Here is a 20632-nt window from a genome sequence, read left to right as displayed (position 1 = left end):
AACTCAAATCTGGCTTTGAGTTCCATGTAATTGCTTCAAATGATTTATATGCAGAATCTGACTGAGAGTTTGGATACAAGAACATTTGGCTGCCAGAGCACCTATACTTGGTTCTGCACTTTTTTTTACATTGTATATAACAAAATCTCAGTCTCTTGGGTTCCTTCCAGGAAATTAGGCCAAGGTTTTCGGTGAGTCATGGAACTAGCTCCTTTGTTTTATTGAATCTATGTCAACCTCCTTATGACCCAATCAGACCAATCCTATGTTAATCAGATATTATTTTTTATTTTACTGATGTTCTCAAAAACACCAGAAAGATTCTACCACTCACCTACCCATTCAGGACAAGGTACAGTAGCTAGTTAACCAATCCACACATCTTTGGAATGTCACAAAAAACAAGAACACACAGAGGAAATGTGCAGGGAGAATGTCACAACCTTTACACAGACAGCATCAGGGACCATAATTGAACACTGGTTTCCTGCACCGTGAAGCAATGACTCTACAAGCTGTTCCGATGTACTACCCCAACTTGAACCATTTGATAGTACCACCTTTATTGGACCTAGCCATTTCTTTCTCGAATAATAAACTTATTTTAGTATTTACATTCATTGAAAACCACACTGCATCAAGATCAGTTGTTTACCTCAGGAAGACTGGGAACAGTAAATTTCATTAGCCTGTTGCTATTGCATGAATACATCTCCAGAGCAATAAGAACCTGGAACATTGAACTCTGGCTATCATTTCTTTCCTGTAAAAAATAAAACATACATCATCACCAATAAGCATTCCATAAAATTATTAAACTAACTGAGATTTTGAGTGCAATGTGGGCTCAGCTATTTCATTCTGACATAGAGAACTGAATGAAGGTCACCTCATATTTATGTTAACTCTCTAGCTGTTATACAAAAGTCACACCTGATTTTAATATCACACAAAAACTTGCTACAGAAATTATACAAGGGGAAAAATATTGGAGACAAATAAAACCCAGAAATTTAGCAGAATATGCTGAAGTTATTCATCAGGTCAAAAAGTATTTGTGTGGATGGTGTTACGGAGTCCAGAGGACCCCAAAAACCAGCAGTAATAGATATGCATCACAACACAGGGCTACTTAAACAAAATAAGTTTTTAATTATAATTGAACAAGAAAACATAATTAAACTTTAACATTACTTAATCTACCTAACCTACTTAATCCCCCCCTCTAATACTAAGCGCAGGTGTGTGTAATGTATATTTAAAACGAGAAAAGTTCTTTGGATCACAGTCCAATCTCACTGGTTGCAGGCAATTCTTGGACTGTGCACAGAAGTTAGTATTAATAAAGTTCACCAGTCTTTGGTGCTTAACAGACAAATGGTTACCACTCAGGAGGGTTCTTGCTGGTTTTCAGAGAGAGATTCCTTTTCCAGGACATCTACATCTGATTCCTTTCCAATCAGTCTTGCTGACAAAACTTGCTCCCTTCAGGGTTCTCCAGACGATCCTCTCTTTCGGGTCACCTCAGACAGCTATTCTTCTTTCATCAGACAGCCTTCCAAAAGTTTGCCAGCTTTGTCCTTCTGGATTACTGTATCTCCTTCTCTCTCACTCCCTCCCTCTCTGAGAGCAAAACTGTTCCCCCTCTTCCTGCAAAGATCACATTCTCTCCCAGGCCAGCTGTATTCTGCAACTTGGTTGCTCTTTCTGCAAAAAGTACGCTGCAAAATTCTGTGTTTTGTAATGTGCGAGTGAGTGCACAAGCTGCTCTAGCAATTCCTCCCAAACCACCTCTAAATACTCTGTCACAGAGGAAGCTGTGTTCATGAGAGGAATTTGAATTTCTAATATTGCATGGATCAGATTAGAGTTCCAAAAAAACTGAAACAAGAACTGAACTACTTCACCATTTCCAGTATTAATGCTGATGGAATAAGGAATGGGAAGCAAACCTGTCAAACAACAAATTTCTATTTACTTAGATATGCAATGTACATATTACAAAACAGAAACATCCTCAATCTTTGATCGGTTCACTGATTAGTTTGTGGAATTACTTGGAGAAAAAATGTTCTGGACCAGATTATTTTTTTTAAAGAAAACCACAGAAAAACAAAGGTGAGAAATTTTACATTGAGATATTGCTTGAACTTGAACCCAAATAATAAGGTTGCATTGTATTTAAGTACCTTTACAATGCTACTGTGGACCTGGAATAACCCAACAACCTAGCCAACTACCACTACCACTAACTACCACTAGAATGCACCCATCCCAGAGTGTCACTAGGTATCCACTGGGCTAACCTAATTTCCACCAGAAAACCACACTCAACCTCACATCTTGCCAAGATTAAAACTACCTCCCAGAAACTGGATTATGACTCTTTACAATTATTCTTGTATTGCCTAAATGTTAGCCCCCACCATCTTTTCCAATCTCAATTGGGTTTCCAGAAAACTGCAGATATTGTAACTTAGAGAACAAGAACAAACTTCTAGAGGAACTCACAGGTCAACAGAATCTATGGAGGCAGTTGTAAAGGTTAAACCTTGCGTTTTTGATTCTTAGTTAATTTTGTGCCTGTCTCTTTAAGAGAACTATTGTTTATAGTGTTACCATAGTGACTGATGTAATATGTCATAATATCTTCATAATGGCTTGCTCTAATTCTACAAGATAAAGGAAGCATGAGCATGAGAAATCTTTCTTTAAATTTGTATCTCTGTACATCTTGGTGTTTTTATAGCAACCTTTAGCTATTGCTTTTGCTATGACAACTTTTGAGTAATTAGAATCTAAAGGACAATCTTTATGCTGCAGTAAATGCTTTATTACTCACCATTATGAAAGTCTTGTTTTAAAGCGATGTAAAATGTTTATCTGTTCAATCAACGAATTAAACTACAGTTTAATTTGTTGGATTAAAGAGATCTAAATTTGGGATATCGTAGCTCAAGCTTTGGAAGATGATACTTTGAAATGAGGATATATTAGAATAAGGAAAGTGTCATCTACTGCAGGGAGCTGGTCAATGATTCAGGCTAAGATTCTGCATCATAACAGTGCAAAAGAGAGTCGTATAAAGGTGAGGAAGGAAGGAGTGAGGCAGGGCTGGCAGGCAGTAGGTGGAAGCAAGTGAAATGAGACATTATAAGTAGATGAAGTCAGCTGGAGGAGTCTTTCCCCAGTTGCCTTCTCCCAATTCCACTTCTCCCTTACCTACTATCTACAAATCATCTCCCTTTTCATCTGGTTCTATCGCGTGCACAGCTTCCTCTTTATAGTAGCTATCTCTGCGCCACACCCTCAATTCTGATGCAGAATCTCAGCCTGAAACACTAGGCTCTTTTAAGCTGCAGCACCTGGGTCACCTTCCTGGGACTACGTTGTGATTACTGGGGCGAAGGTGCTTCTAGCACCTTTTAAACTGCAGAGGGATCTACCCATTAAATTGCCAACCTGGCGAATTAAGGGGGAATCTTCCCCCGCGATGACACGGTAAGTGACGTGTCACGCCAACTATCGGTGGTCAGTCTCCCCCGTGTCCCCCACTGGCTGTCAGTCTCCTGACCCCTCTACCCCTGCCAATCGTTGCACCCCCTGCCAATTGTGGCACCCCCTGCCATGTGGCAGCAACCTCTCCCCCCATGTCAGCGATCTCACTTCCCTCAATTGTGGCCCCACCCACGGGAGTGACCCCTCTCTCCCTCTGATCATGGCAGACACTTCAGCCAGGGTTTCCCTGTGATGCCAAAGCACAAGTGGATTGGCCATTTTAGTTTTCAAGCCGCCGGAGGACGCGACCTGGATAAGTTTAACTGGGTTCCCTGACTACTTCTGAGGTAGGGCAGGGTCCCGGTTGATTTTGGAGCCTGCTGACTGGGTCAGATCCTTTCAAATTGCCCGTTTAATCCTATTTTACAAAGCAGCTTGAAAGCACCTACTGATGCTACCTGACTCAAAGTTCTGCCAGCAGTTTGTTTATTTGCTGTCAATTGTGTGGTCTGATAGCAGGAATCCCACTTAAAGAACTTCTGCAGTTAAATTTTGGAAATTCAAGAAATCTATTTTAATAGCACGTTGGCAGGCAAGTTTATACATGATATACATGCACACACTCAAAACAGTACAGAAGTTGTATACAAATAAAATTTTGCATTGGAAAACTATGCAGATATAAAAATTTTAACACATGTACTGAGGTGAAGGAAGGAACTAACAGTTCATTAGTGAAATGATAAACAGCAATGAGTTAAATAATAAAAGGGATCATGATTCAAGGCATGATATAAAAAAGGTAACCAATAGGAATAAAACATGGGTCTACAAAAAAATGTTTCCGTATTATTTTCAGCACATGGGGTTCAAAAACAAAGGAATAAGCAATTAAAGTCTGAAATCATTAAAAATCAAAGATTTCATGTGAATATAGAAGGATAAAAATCAAAATATGTAGTGACGATTTTTAAACTTTCAAGTAGGATAGGATACGATGAACAAAGGTGCAAAAATGTGTGTGGAACGACAAATTAATGTGGTGATTGAAGTGCTTGATGAACTAAAGTGACCTCATGCCAAGAAAGCTATGCCTCTGAGTAGAAAATATTTACTTTTGATCTTACTCATTCAGAAGAGAATGCATCATAAACAGAAAGTAGAGTGAACTAAATTAGATGAAGTACAAGTGAACTGCTGAGCTCACTGAGTTTGGGGTCCCAAGATGCATCCTTTGCACTGGAAGGTGAGGATGATAGAAGAATGGACTAGGAGTGGATCATTCAAAGAAAACAATGTTTTCAGAATCCTAAAATGCAAGAAGAAAACTCCTTTGATGACAAGACATCATATCACTGAATATACTGGAAAAGGATGAAGATGAGCTGGAATCTGTTTCTACATTTCATGTCACTTTGCATCTGACAGAATCATCATAAATCTCCTTTTTTGAGCCGATTTTGGAAAATGAAGTTTTATCTTCTCATATGACTTTATGTGTGCAAGAACTTGGAGCACAGGCAAATTAGCATCTAGCCTGATAAATGATATATCTACGGATAGATAAAAATATTACATGTAAAGAAATGTTAATGCTTTGTCCTCAGATTTATTCCAATAGTCAGAATAACTGAGGGATAGAAAATCCTTTTAGAAACAATGTGATCGATTCCTGAGCAGCCATTCGATTTTAAAACAAAAGCCAACATTTTAACGAAATTCTAATGACTGCATTATCATCCTCTTTCCTTTCTGCGACGTGCAGAAGGCAGTAAAAGGGAAACCTTAACAACTAATTAAGTGATTCACCTGGGCTTCTCCTGCATCTGATCCTTTCACCGACCATATCATCTAGAAGAGAGTAGAAAGAGATGTCTTACAAGTCAACATTGTAAAAATGTGACCAATGTCACATTTTCATTCTTCTTATTTACATTTTCTTCCTTCATTCTTGCAGCTTCTATTTGGAATAATATCTTGAAAGGCAGATTAAGATTTCCATACAGCCGTTCAGGATAATGGCCAAATCTAGCCAGAGCACAGGGCAGAAATTGATTTAAAGTAATTATGACATTAAAATTAACATGACAATCAATGTCAATAAAATGCAAACATTATCTGAAGCCAGGCATGATATTTTAGGGTCAATTCTTGCAAAGAAAAAAAATCATTTGACTTTCTCTCTTATGGATGTGTAGTTGGACCATTAAATTTAAATAAAAATTTTAAATTTAAATTTAGAGATACAGCACAGTAACATGCTCTTCTCACCAATGAGCCTACGACAATCATGTGACAATTAACCTACTAATCTATCTGTCTTTGGAACATGGGAGGAAACTAGAGTACCTGGAGGTAACCAGTCACAGAGAGGACGCCAAAACTCATTACAGACAGTGCTGAATTTGATCCTGGGTCACTGGCGATGCAATAGAATTCTGCTAACTGTGCCACTCAAATAGTGCTTTGACTTTCAATGATCCCATGCTGAATAGTTAAATGCTACAATGTCTCATATACTGTTGCATATTTCCTATTGCATGTATAATCCCCACAATACTTTAGTTTGATGACAGGAAAAATATATGGACTCCCATCCTTCTTTTGAGGAAGGGAGTAAAAATACAGACATGCTGGAGGATCCCAGCAGATCTGGCACCATTTGTAGGAGTGAAGCTATGTAACCAATGTTTTGGGCTTGAGGCCTTCTTTGAGGTATGACCAAAAAAGCAGACAGGTCCCTGAATAAAAAGGCTATGGGAAAAGGGAGGAAAGGTCTGGGGTTGGGGTGAAGCACAGGCTAACAGATGAAAGGAAATAATTGTATATGGATATGACTGGAGAGGAAAGGTGAGAACTGATCAGGGGAGGGGGTAGCTCTGTGAGTGCAGAGCTGGACGAAAGTAGAAATAGGGATGGAGGAATGGGAGACATGGCGGGGCAGGTTGTAATGGAAACCAGAGAAGCCATCTGGTTAGAGGATGCCCTGACAGAATATGAGGTGTTGTTCCTCCAATTTGCAGGAGGTATCAGTCTGGCATTGCGCAAGAGATATCGTCATGGGAATGGCGCAGAGAATTGAAAAGGGTTGCCACTGGGAGATCCTTGCTATTGTAGTGGACAGAGTGAAGGTGCTGAGCAAAAGGACTTCCCAAACTGCATCCAGTCTGTCTGATGTAGAGGAGATCACAACAGGAGCACTGGATGCAGTAGATGACCCCTGCATATTCACAAGTAAAGTGATGTTTCACTTTTAAGGACCATTGAGAGCCCTGAATGGTGATGAGAGAGAAGGTGTGGGTGCAAGTGTAGCATTTTTTGTAGTCACAGTCGTTGGCTCCAAAGGGGTGATTGGCGTACTTACCATCACTTCCCCCACCCTTTCCTCTCTTCTCCCCCAGCCTCCTTATTCAGCCTCCTGTCTGCTCTTTGCTCATTTCTTTCACAAGGCCTCAGGCCTGAAACTTTGGCTATATATCTTTACCTCCTATGGACACTGTGAGACTTGCTGAGTTCCTCCAGCATTTCTGTTTTTACTACAATCACAACATCTGCAGACTTTGTTTCACTCTACTGAAGAATGTAAATAATTTCATACAGCCCAATGTTCTAAGTGCTTAATTTCATAAATTGTTAAAACAAAACCTATCAAAAAACAACATTAAACAAATCAAGAACTGTAAGTAAACAATTTGTAAACTGCTTTACCTCATCATCACTTTCCAGACTTGGTCCTATTTGTTGTTGTAGAAGCTGTTTTATCTTGACCCATGTGATTATAATCTGATGTCTCACAGCAATAGGAACAACATCAGATAGCACACTTCCATTTGTCGTACTCAATGCAAATTCACAGATCTGTAGACCAAACAACACTGTACTAATGGTTTCAGTTAATAGCTTTAACATATATGGAGCTCCTGCACATGCAGGGGTGCCCCCAGTATTCTGACATTTGCATCCCTGACCCATCCTCTTCCTTAGTACTTTAATGCCCTTAATTCAGAGTATCTGTGGTAGGAATAATATAGAAAAATAAGTAAGAAGGGCAAGATTAATTTGCACTTGCAAAGGCAGAGTTTAATCCAAGATTGTTTGAGGCAAAGTGAAAACACGATGCTGGAGAAACTCAGCAGGTCAAACAGTGTCCTTTATATAGCAAAGATAAAGATACAGACCAATGTTCTTCAAGGTATGAAAAATGCAGGAAGGCATCTAAACAAAAAGGTAAGGGGGAGAAGCACAGTCCCAAAGGCAGGAGGTAAAAGGTGGTGAAAGGAGGAAGGGCACAGCAGTAAGCAGGGGCATAAGGAATCGCAAGGTGAATGGAAAGGGAAGGGGTGAAGAGCTGAGGGAAAGAAGACACGGTGAAGGGAAGAGAAGAAGAAAGGAGAGTAGGTTAGCATAAATTGGAGAAGTTGATATTAATGCCATCTGGCTGGAGAGTGCCCAGATGGAAAATCAAGAGTTGTTACTCCAATTTTCAGGTAGTCTTGGTGGGATGGTACATTAGGCCATGAACAGACACATGAATGTAAAAGTGGGATGCAGAACTGAAATGGTTGGCCGCTGGGAGGTCCCTGTCACTGGTGCGGACAGAGGGAAGGAGCTCAGTGAAGCATCTCCCAGTCTCTTTGAGGTAGACAAGGCCACAAAGGGAGCATCAGATGTAGTAAATCAATCCTATGAATACACAAGTGAAATGTTGCTTCACTTAAAGCCTTGTTTGGGGCCTCAGAATATGGTGAGAGAAGTGTGGGTGCAAATGTGGACCTCCTGTGGCGACAGGGAAAGGTCCCAGAGTGGGGGGAGTGATTGGCAGGGATGGATGAGTGCATGAGGGAGTCATGGAGAGAGAGGTCCCAATGGAAGGCAGAGAGGGGAAGGTAAAATGTGTCTGGTAGTGGGATCCTGTTGCAAGTGCTGGAAATTCCAAATGTATTCCATGTGGAGGCTGGTGGATTGGTAAGTAAGGACAAGGGGAATCCTGTTTTTTGAGTCTTGGGCCAAAATGGGCCAGGGCAGATGTCTGAGGCAAGTACTGATTGACTAATTTGATTGAATTCATATACTGTATTGAAAATATATCTTCATATAGGCCTTTTCATGATACAAGATATCTTGTTTGACTTGAGTTAATTACAGTACATTTAAAATGTGGCTGAATGATACAAGTCTAAAATGATAATTTCCTATTGTTTAAAATATTATGAATATTGTGCACAGCACACAAAAAGTCTGGATAAAACTTATGTTGCTCACATTTTAAAAAGATTAGTGCCATAGATCATGGTGTAATCTATTTCAACACTGCTTTAAGGCGAGGAGTTTATCAATATTCAGGTGAGTTCAAGTTCAGGTTTATTATCATCTGATTGTTCAAGTACAACCCAACAAAACATCGTTCTCAGGTTCTCGGAGCAAAAACACAAACACACATACAAACAAATGATACACAAATATAATATATATATATTAATATATATTACATAATATATATATATATATAATAAATAAATATTGTTAAATAAATAGTAGAGTCTTGGAGGGTTTGTTAGAGCAGTTCATCAGTAATTCAGCATTCTCACTACCAGTGGGAAGAAGCAGTTTCTCAACCTGGTCGTTCCGGCTCTGATACTCTTGTTCTCTTATTCCCCGATGGGAGTAGCAGGAAGATGCTATGTGAATGGTGACAGGGGTCCTCAATGATTTTGTGAGCCCTCTTCAAACAACAACCCCAATAGATCACATCAATGAGAGATGGGGGGGGGGGTGTTGTGACATGGGGGAGGGGGACCCCAGTGATCTTCTCTGCCACTTTTATGGTCCTGAGGATTGACTTCCTATCCAATGCTCCACAGTAATTGTTCCATATTGAGATTTAGCCAGGCAGAATGCTCTCAATAGAGCTCCTGCAGAAAGTTATTAACAAGATGGTGGCTAGTAGCCTTGCCTACCACAGTCTTCTCAGGAAGTGCAGTCACTGATGAACCTTCCTGACAAGTGAGGAAATGTGTCTCCACAATAGATCACTTTTTAAGTGGAATCTAAAGAACTTGGTGCCCTTAACTCTCTCCACTACCAAACTATTAATGTGTAGTGGAGGGCGGACATCTCTGACCCTCCTGAAGCCAACAACCATCTCCTTTGTTTTGTCCACATTGAGAGTCATTTTCTCTCAGCATTTCACATGATTTTCCACCTCTTCTCTGGTTGCTGATGAGGTCAACCATTGTCATATCACTTGCAAACTATGACTCTGTTGGAGTAGGATCTTGCGTTGCATTCATGGGTCAATAGCATGAACAAGAGTGGGCTGAATATACAGCCATAAGGTACACCAGTACTCAGCAAGATAGTGCGTGATGTTTTGCTGCTAACCCAGACAGATTGTTGCCTTTCTGTTTGGAAGTCCAGAATCCAGTTACAGAGAGGTGTGTTGATTCCTACTGAGGACAACATCTCCACCAGCCTCTGGAGAATAATTGTATTAAATGCTGAGTTGAAATTAATAAACAGCACCTTGCATAAGAGGCATCGTTCTCCAGGTGGGTCAGGATGGAGTGGAGGGACAATGCTATAGTATCATCAGTGGATCTGTAAGCAAATTGAAATGGGTCCAGTGTCTTTGGGAGATGCACCTTCATACTTTTCCATCACCAAATGTTTGAAGCATTTCATAATGATCAGTGTCACTGGGTGGTCATCATTAAGGCCGGTCAATGTCACCCTGTTTGGTACTGGGATGACGATGACGGTCTTGAAACTTGCAGGGATGATGGTCTGCTGTAGTGAGGTGTTGAAGTTGTCCTTAAGGACCTCTACCAGGTGGTCTATGCAGTCCTCCAGTACTTGACCATATACAATATATTACCTGGTCTTGCTGTGTTGTGTGGGTTCCCCTTGGAGAGGGTTTTCCTCACCTCAGCCCTGGCTATGCAAGAGGACCATTCATCAGAACCTTACTGGTAAATTACGTGAACCAGTTAAAATGATAATAAAATTTTTAATGAGTATTGCTGTAATATTTATGATAAAGATTAGGTTTAAATTATGTTGCGTGTAGGATTTAAATACCCAAATTTGAAGGATAGAATCAAAGAAAATTATTGTTCTTATGATATGTTTTTAAAATACCCTCTCATGTTTCTTATTGTATGTAACCTAAGTCTTACAAACCATGACAATTCAATTAGATTTTATCAGCAAAATGAATAACCGTGGAATTTTCTTACTGCATTAAGGTTTTATGAATGTACCTTGTGAAGGTCATTAACCGAAGAAAGTAGTTGGTGAATTCCCATACCTGCACAGCTTCATTTAAGTGAAGAACACCATCAGGATCAACTGACAAAACCTGTGGAAAGTTTGACTTTTCAGGTTTTTTTGGTAGTGGCTTTTTCTTAGCAGAAAGGGCAGCACCTTTGGCAGATTCATTTTTTTCAATGTTAATTGGATTGGGTATCCAAGGTTGAATCAAGCCTTGGCTTATGGCATTGCACAGCATTACTAAAAGCTCTGTTTCCCTATTGTACAAGAAAGAGAGTTTCATAAGCATCATATCTTTCATTAACCTTTATACTTCTGTAATGATTATAATATTTTGGGGAATTTGTAAGATTTAGAGTAGGTTACATTTTAAAACAGATCTTATTTGAAAGATTGAAGAATTCACATTGCAGGATCTCTGGAGAATGTGAAGCACATTTCACCAGTAGGTGCGAATGGCTCATAAAAGGCTTGACCATTGTCAGACTGTCTATCAGTGCCCTTTCTGCAAAGTCCTCACAGAAAGGGCACTTCTGAGTTTTGTTTATCTAACAGATGGGAGCAGAAGGAAGAACTGTTGTTTCCTAGGGATTTTGCAAGTGAGAGTCACATGCTTTTCACTGGAGTTTCAGTTGGAGAGCGATGGAGAGAGAGGGAGAGAAGAGAAGCCCTCTCTGCTTGTGTGTGTGTGTGTGTGTGTGTGTGTGTGTGTGTGTGTGTGTGTGTGTGTGAGAGACACACTGCAATCTAGGAAGAACTGATGAAAAATTCCAAAGCAGTAGATGGCTGGAAGTGCTATCTGACTGATGTTTCTCTTGGATTAAGAGGAACAGAGTGGAGCTCTGTGGTGGCCTAGAGGAAGAGGTTACCAACTGGAAAATCCTGATGGGGCCAGTTCCATTAGCGAGACCTTGAGATGACTAATGGGGGTACCTCAGTTGTGGAAATCCTGGAACAAATATTTCTCTCTGCAAACCCTACAAAAACCTTCCTGAGCGGTAAACATTTGCCTTCCAAGCACCTAAGCCTGGTGAATTTTATACATTTCTGTGCACAGTATAAGAATTTCCTGCATCCAGAGAACTTGGAAGAAGGAGAAGTGAGATTGAACTATGAACCAAAGAACTTTTCTTGAATTTACACACACATTGCATACATGTGCCCTTAGAATTAGAAGGGGGTTAATTTGGGTTAGTATAGAGTATAGTCAAGTATAAGTATAGAGTGGTTAAAGTTTGATTCTATTTTCATGTTTGAAGTTGATTAAAAATAACTTTTGATTTAAAAACCACTTGTCTTGGTGAATGTCTATTGCTGCTGGATTTTGGGGTCCTTTGGGCTCATATATGGACACTACATACTAGTGTCTGCATGCAAATCAATGTTTTAGATAACAATCTTTCATGAACATCTTAAAAAATTTCTTCTGCCTGTACAACAGGTTTAATTCTGACTGCTACATTTAATGATACATGCCTTTAAGGCTCAATAATCACACTTCTTTTTTATCATAACTATTTCTCAAAATGCCAAATGTGTAGGCATATAGATTTTCCTGAGAGCAAATGTAAGCATTCAGCTTCTGAATGCCTCATAATTCTGTCATATGTGACAATGTTAGAAGAAGAAAAAGGCCTTTTACAATCTATCACTAGACAAGCACACTTACCCATCATGTCCTGTTTTATTTAATGCATCAAGAAGTGCCTGAAATGGTTTTACAAGTTCCTTATATCTTCCAGCAACTAATAAGTGGTGATTATAATTCCAAATATAGACTGCTGCATTACATACAATAATTGCTTCATTTATTTGCACACCCAACTCCGCAGCTCGTAGAAAGTTCTCTGTGGCACAATTGGACAAGAAGTCTATCCAGTTTCTGAAAATAAATTAAATAAATTTCAAGGCCTTAATATTACATTATATATCAGATGACTTAATATAGACACACCGATTGGGCAGAATTTGTATGCTGGAATCTTGTATCTCTTTTGCTGTGACGCATCATTGAGATAATTCAAGCTAAATTCTGAAGCCTTTCACAGCAGGTATAGAAATGGCCTTTTCACTGAAATCCAGCAGTGCATCATTCATGTTGCCTGACCATACATGCATTTGTAGTATTCAATCATCCGAATCTACCAACAGGAGACCAATATCAAGTGATTTACTTCAGTTCAGGGAAATATCTGCTTGTATCTTGTTTAACCTCATAAGTAATAGTGCTGGAACTAATTGGGACTACTTTTGTTAAGGCCTCACCAGAAGAAGGGCAAGACGAGTGAAGAAATTACATCTATCCTGGTTGCATCCCACACCTTCATCAGTTGAAATTCTATTCTGATTTACAAGGTGCAAATGACAGAAGAAGGCACCTTATCGTTTATTCTACTTTCTACAACATAACTTTATTTTGCTTCTTTTGAGTTTCTAAATATTCAATAAACTGCAGTTGACCAGATTGTGGAGGAATACCAATTGCATAGTGAGAGTATAGACATTATGGCACCCTCAACCATTCTTAGAAATTGAATTGGTGCCCATCCTTCTAACAACCACTTTGGCAAACCTGGCAACATCAATTAAAGTTGCAACTGTGCAAAAATAAGATTAATGGTTACCCAGCATTGCTTCTGGTCCAGGAGGAGCAAGAATTCTACCATTCTGACTCCAGCAATTGACTCTCTTCCAATTCGATGATCTAAATTAGTCTTAATAAACAATCAGGACCTGCCTTTTAACTTAAAACAAAACTTGTTTTTAGTTTCTCAAGCAGAAAATTGCAAACAATAGTTCACACCCTAGCTCCCTCATTGCTTCCATATTAATGCTGCATCTCTGCCTCTGGATTGCCCACATCATAGTTTGGTAAGGCTCAGGAACCCCAGATTGTCAATACATATGCATTTGTTTATTGTTTCTAATAAACATGGCAATAGATGCTTTCTCCACAATTATTTTGCATTACACGTTAACTTTAAAAAAGGCAAATACTGAACAAATTAAAAGATTGAAATACCTATAAGTTATCCATTCTGGAGATTCCTCTACAGATCCCTTTTTCTCTCCAGGGAAAACTGCCATATTGTTGAATTCTGTACCCTCTGATCTTAACAAATGGATAGTTGCCTGGACAAAGGGAATTGTAATATTAAACTTTATAAAAATAATTCAAATGTCATGAAGCAAATTTATTATTTTTAGTTTTTGAATTCCCTGTATTATCAACCAATTTTAAATAGTAATTGTTAATATTCTGAGGTGATTAAAAAATTAGTTGATGCTTGTAGGATTGATGGCACTCAGGTATTCTCCACTGGCCACCAAGACAGAGGTGCACCAAAGAAGAGGTACAAGGACTGCTTATAGAAATCTCTTGGTGTCTGCCACATTGACCACTGCCAGTGGGCTGATGTCGCCTCCAACCGTGCATCTTGGCGCCTCACAGTTTGGCGGGCAGCAACATCCTTTGAAGAAGACCGCAGAGCCCACCTCACTGACAAAAGACAAAGGAGGAAAAACCCAACACCCAACCCACCAATTTTCCCTTGCAACCGCTGCAACCGTGCCTGCCTGTCCCGCATCGGACTTGTCAGTCACCAACGAGCCTGCAGCAGACGTGGACATACCCCTCCATAAATCTTCGTCCACGAAGCCAAGCCAAAGAAAAAAGAAGAATTCTGATGCACTGGGACTGGGGGCCAAGAATTAGAGGGAACAAAATAAAGATGATTTCAGATTATACAAAAATTGGTCAGATAGTTGGTTGAAAGTAAGAAGGAAGTTTTAGACTGATGGAAGAAACAGATTTCAGACTCAGAATTCTAAAATCAGAATTTATTGTCATGAACAAATAGAATGGAATCCAGGTAATTATTGTTATGAGGAGAAAATGATTTATATGGGTTTATTTGTTTTCTTTGAAACAATGAGCATGGGAGAGATCAAATTCAATGTCGTAAGAGTCTTGAACAGGGTAAACATTAACAACCTAGTTTTGGTAGAAATATCGATTTATCCAGGAATAAACAGTTTAAAGTTAATTGCTATTAGTTGACTGCTTGGGATTGGGTTGATTTGTATTTTCAGATTTTCAGACAGTATTTTTAAAATTCAAACTTAAGGATGAATAAAGAAGAGACATGTACATTTTGATAATTTATTCATTTGCAAATACAGTATGCTTCATGTATCAAAACAAGCAGTTTAAAGAAAAATAAAATTAACAAGCATGGTCACTTGTGGCTGCTGTGTTTATGTGGTGTTTATGCATGCCCGCACATAAAAGTCTGTTAAATTTTTAAAACTTGAGAGTTTTGAACAAGTCTAAATTCTCAGGTGGTCCGGATTCTGGCTTCCGGATTTTTGGACTTTTACTGTAGGACAGTTCAGAAAAGAGTAAGAGAGTTCTGGAACTCTCTTCAAAGAATTGTAAGCTAATCTGTAAAGAAGAAATATCGGTGCTGCCACAGCTGCTTTAATAGAGGTGCTACTGCAGGTGTGGACCTGGGAGAATGGAGCAGAGACACTGCATTCTGCCATGTGTTCTGTTGTTGTGTTTCAAATGTCATGTTGAAGAAGCCCTTTTTTTTAAAAATAAAAAAATCTGCAAAACCCTGGTGGTCCGTGCAAAATGGAGGCACCCATCTTGGCAGCATACCATGAGTTCCAGGGGATTAGAGGTCTGAAACAGGGCACTAGAGCACATGAACATAACCCCCTTTCCTCCCCACCCCACTCCCAAGCTGAGAAGGAGAAGCCTGGGAGATGATCCTACATGGAAGTGACCAGTGAGGGACTCCATGGTTGAGGGACTTGCACCAGGATGGGGGCTGCTGGAGACTCACTCACAGGAACCAAGTATCAGGACTGAAATTGATGAGGGTACCAATAGCAAGACGGGGTCTCAAAGGGCCTCGTGTACTGACAGCTCCTAATCATAGTGAAGGTTCGGAACTAGGAGCACTGGTTCAAACAGAACAACCAGGAGCCTGTGGGGTTTGCAGAGGAGGTGAATCCATGAAGGTATCTCTGAAAGGACTTCCTTTTGCTTCTCTTTTTAAAAATTGGAGGGGTGCCATCTTAGGCTAATGGAACCACTTTTTGTGCCTTTAAGAAATGCAAATGTTGATACATTTTGTGCTTTTATTATATGACAAGAATCTTGAATCCATAATACTATAAACTGAAGGGTGAACCGGTTCCACGTGTGATGACCACGATAGCGTAGCAGCCGTGTTAAGATGGCGCCGTCGGGTTCAGGGATTCTTCGTGGCCTCAGCCATCATGCATGCTTTTCGGCTGCGTCATGACGTCACAGCCGACGCGGGGATGGGTTTCATGCTTACCTCTTAAAAGGCGGCGCGCAGGTTTTCAAATAAACAGTTCAAACTGAAACTCACATCAGCTTGTGGTTTCTTTCAATCTCTCTCCTTGTAGCTACCGCTACAATTTCAAGATTTCTGGCAGGCTTGTACTCAATGAGCTAATTGAGTGCATGAAAAGTTGTATGATTCACATGGGAATACCTCTAAATTCATCTGAAAGTCACACACTGTGCAGAAATATATCACCTTTTTTCCCCATTCTTGAGTCAAAATCCTGGATCTTCTTGACATCATTGTGGCAGTTCATGAAGAAAATTAGGTCATGCTCTCAAGAGCAATTAGGGGTGGATAAAATTTTCCTTAGTTGTGAAAAAATGATTATATAATTTTTATAATAATGAAAATGGCAGAGACCAGATACAAACTTTGGAAGAATACCAGATTTTGTTCTTCCCTTCTTGGTTAAGAGAATACAATTTTAAGTTATTGTGCAAAGAATAAGAAAGTACATGAAATTGGTGTGTTTAAATCTCAAGCTAAATGGCTTTAGAGAAAATGGACTTGAAATGTTGTGAATAAAATTCATATCAGCCAGTTGATATTATAAGCTGAAGCATAGGGAAACCAGTGTGGAACATAAAGCCACTTGCAGCATCTTTTATCCCTCTATAAATTTAGTCATTTATACAGAATTCCTTCTGTTTGTTACATTATGAACTAAATTAGCAGCAATGGTAATAACCAAGACAATGTTTTTTTCTAAAACAATAATTTTTTTTATTATTAATTATTAACAACATAAAACTTCTTACTTATCGCTAAATTTAACTCTAACTTCACCCCATATGTGCAAATGTAAATATGTGTGTGTGTTAAAACACAAACCATTACAGTTTTAACTTAATTCTGAAGAGATTATTTTAAAAGTTCAGTCTCAGAAAGCTTTTGTGTTGAAAATCAAAATCTTTACGATTGTTCAAAAGTAATTATGGAGTAAGTGTGAGGCATCAGATTTCTTTAATTTGTTGCTCAAAAGCAATAATCAAGTATTTTGAAACATCAAGTCATCAGACCTCTAAAACTCACTAACTTCTTGTAGAGTTGTGTTCAGAGCAATGTTTCTTCATACGATCAAATTTCTTTCTCTTGCATGCAGATTTTGGAATCTGTGTTCCACTCAAAGAATCTGCCCTCTTTCCAAAGAAAAGTGGCTATTTTGTTCCACGATGATTTCACAATCACAGACAAGGGTTAAACAAAATGCCCAATTACAAAAGGTCACAGTTGAACTGTCCTGTTTATCTTAAAAAGACACTCAGAAGTGGTCACTAATGGCACTTATTCTATGTTCTTCTTTGACTAATAGTAACATGTAACAGCACCTTTTCTGGTTACTGTATCTTCAATTCTGTCTTCCACAGGATGGTCAACTTCCTTCTGGTTTCAAAAATCTCTGGTCTCAGTACTATCTTTCTCCTAAAATTCTCACCACATGATACGTGACATCATTTTTCTTTCATTTCTCCAAAAACATGAATCATCCCAGATGGCCTTTTGAAGTACTTCAAAGTTAATTCACTTATATATGCTAAAAGCATCTCCGTCCACTTCAAGCCACTTCCAAAGTATGAATTATGAACCCACGGATTCTGGTCTGTCTGTAGACATTTGAATTAATAGTCCTTGTTTGAGCAACTGCCAGCAGAAATGCTGTGTATTCACACAAATGCTTTTCAGCCAACACCTATTGTTCTTGAGTTTCAATTAAGAAACCACTTCAGCTCAAACACTTCGACTCCAAAAATGGCCTAAGTGCAACTATGTGTCTCTGTGTGACACTGAATCCAGCCCACAAACTAACTTTAGTAAGAAATATATATTTTACAACTAAACTTTAAAGATTAATATGAACACAAATCCATTACAGTTAAATCATAATCAGATAGAATCCAGGATTTTTTAAAACCATCAGAGTATAAAATAGTGAAAAGATTAAATAACATCAAGGATACTTTATAGCCATCAGTTTTAGGATGAGTTAGTTAGCTACCACAGAAACTACTTTCAGAAGCTAAGAACAGATTAGATTTCAGGACAGTGTCTTGGCTGGTCATGTATATACCAAGGCAGACACTGATTAAGTGGTAAAGAGAAGGAATGTCAGGAAGTAGATTTAGAGGTGGTGTGGCGGAACGCCATTAGTCAGGCGAACCAGCCCTGCTTGTCAAACATGCAGCGGGGCAGCCGGCCAAAATGGTGCCATCAGCGGTTTCCTCCCGACCTAGGCACCGGGCTCAGAAGCCCACGCTTGGTGACCCACATGACGCCCCAGTGACGTTGAGGCCTCCCAGTACGGTTCTCAGCCTGGGAGTATCAGACCAGCCAGGCAGTCTGCAATAAATCAGTTTTGCTCACTGAACTCAACCTGTCTGGTTGTGTGATCCTTCAGTTAGCAGTGTAGCCGCTACTACAGTGGCATGGGAAGACAATTGGGGAAAACTATTAGATGAATTTTGTAATAGGTTCTAGTTTTCAGGAACATTAAGTTGAAGAGATGCATGGAATGAAATTATGTCTTCTAGTCAAAGGATAATTGCTGACACGATTTCAAATTTTACCTTAAAACTTTTGCTTACACGAAGTATAGTATGCATCATAATTAATGGGTACCCTCAACAGAGAGTCCAAAAGAACAATTATATTTATTCAAGATGCAAGAGACTACTTAATTTCCTGAGTTCCTCTAGTAGATATTTTTAAAATTAAGTTGATGTCAAATTTAAACATACATTCTGTGACGGCGCACTTACCCATAGCAAACTGGTCCCACTTGTACCGCTGTGCCGGTGGATCAGCTGCGAGTACAGGGCGCCATCGGGGGACCTCTTGCCTCATTATTCGAGCTGAGCATGCACCCCAGGCAGCGTGATGAGGTCACCGCCCGCGCGGGGGTGGAGCTCACTCTGCCCTTTAAGGGGCACGTGCTGGTTTTGAATTAAACTGCCGTTGAAACTCCTAACGTGGCGGTGGAGAGTCTCTTTCCCTGTAGCTGCTGCTACAATTCCTCCTCTTTAGTAGATGGAATATGCTACTGCTTTCATTGGAGAAGAAACATTCTCCACTGTTTTCAAATGTCACCATGTTCTGGTGCATCAAATAAATCTTCCAAAATAATCCAAGAGTTGAATTATGTCCTGTCCCTGGAAATTTATTTTAAATATTTTAGACTTCATCCCCTATAATGCCCTGCTGTTCACATCAGATTAGAAAGACGGATTGCTCATTCTTGTTGTGCCTTACAGACTTGAATAGGATAAATAATATGTTGTATTCTTAACCTTTTTATTTTGGAATGATCACCTCATTTCCCTGCCATTACTCTCTTCAGCATACAGCCAACAGGTCCAAAATTTATGCTATTCATTTTTAAAGATTATCCCTTGGCCTCACAATGCATCATTCCATTTGTAAGAAATACAGAACAGATTACAAACTGCTCTTTTAACAGTGAGAGCAATTTAAATCAACTTATTTATGAGGCAATAAACTACTACCTACCTCTCCTTTAACGAAGTGAACGTCAGCGAGTAACCTGATTAAATCATCATTAGAAGAAAATACTTTGGGTGAAGAAGGTAACAGCGATGATGAGATAATTTGCATGTTGTATAACTGTACATCAGAACCTGTTCTATTTGATATGCTAGCACCTAAAATAAATCAAAATGCAAACAAAATACATATTCCTGTTAATGCACATGAACAATGGACATTTTGAAAAATAATCTTTCTTTTTAAAATATTTTTATTAATGTTTACTTCATGCACAATTGAACAGTAATGTATTGTATTGTAAAATTTAAAAGAGAGAAAAAACACCTGATTCAAAACCCCTACCGTAAGTAAGGTTAAAAGCTAACATGTCGGAATCAAGTGACAACAACCTGGAGATGGACAGCACAGCACCAAAGCTTCAGAACAACCCGAATTCTTTAGTCTAAAATAATATTTAAAATAAATTTCCAGGGACAGGACATAATTCAACTCTTGGATTATTTTGGAAGATTTATTTGATGCACCAGAACATGGTGACATTTGAAGACAGTGGAGAATGTTTCTTCTCCAATGAAAGCAGTAGCATATTCCATCTACTAAAGAGGAGGAATTGTAGCAGCAGCTACAGGGAAAGAGACTCTCCACCGCCACGTTAGGAATTTCAACGGCAGTTTAATTCAAAACCCGCACGTGCCCCTTTGAGGGCAGCAAAATGGGCCCCACATCTTTTGGAAGTTAATATTTGACTATTCATTGGCATATCTAATTTTTTCTAAACTTAACAGGACATCATATCACAACTATTGTGTATGCGGTATTTACTATTGTCTTTCCATTTAATCAAAATTGCACATCTGACTATTAAAGATAAAATTTGGTTTTGAGTTGGAATCAGTAAAACATCTTGAAATGAACCGAATAGAGCAATTAAAGGGCAAGGTTCTAATTTGAATTTGAGAATCACCAATAATGTATGAAAG

At 39.1% G+C, this 20632-nt stretch overlaps 1 protein-coding gene across 6 annotated transcripts in view; it reads right to left on the bottom strand.

Moving 5' to 3' along the window:
- Nucleotides 1-20632, bottom strand: part of LOC138744073 (cilia- and flagella-associated protein 46) — a 193838-nt gene that overhangs the window by 116130 nt on the left and 57076 nt on the right. For all 6 annotated transcript variants that reach the window (XR_011345240.1, XR_011345241.1, XM_069899562.1 and 3 more), the window contains exons 16-22: nucleotides 19656-19807; nucleotides 13790-13899; nucleotides 12437-12649; nucleotides 10805-11024; nucleotides 7207-7356; nucleotides 5308-5349; nucleotides 656-763 (exon numbers count right to left, since the gene is read on the bottom strand). Coding sequence is in view for 4 of the 6 variants with exons in the window: in XM_069899562.1 (XP_069755663.1) it covers nucleotides 656-763; nucleotides 5308-5349; nucleotides 7207-7356; nucleotides 10805-11024; nucleotides 12437-12649; nucleotides 13790-13899; nucleotides 19656-19807 (995 nt within the window). In the remaining 2 variants the exon portion in view is untranslated. The remainder of the gene's footprint in view (nucleotides 1-655; nucleotides 764-5307; nucleotides 5350-7206; nucleotides 7357-10804; nucleotides 11025-12436; nucleotides 12650-13789; nucleotides 13900-19655; nucleotides 19808-20632) is intronic.

Source organism: Narcine bancroftii, chromosome 10 (assembly GCF_036971445.1).
Source record: "Narcine bancroftii isolate sNarBan1 chromosome 10, sNarBan1.hap1, whole genome shotgun sequence".
In the NCBI taxonomy this organism is placed as follows: Eukaryota; Metazoa; Chordata; class Chondrichthyes; order Torpediniformes; family Narcinidae; genus Narcine; species Narcine bancroftii.
The sequence above is the reverse complement of the archived record's forward strand: the minus strand, read 5'-3'. Positions and strand labels throughout refer to the sequence as shown.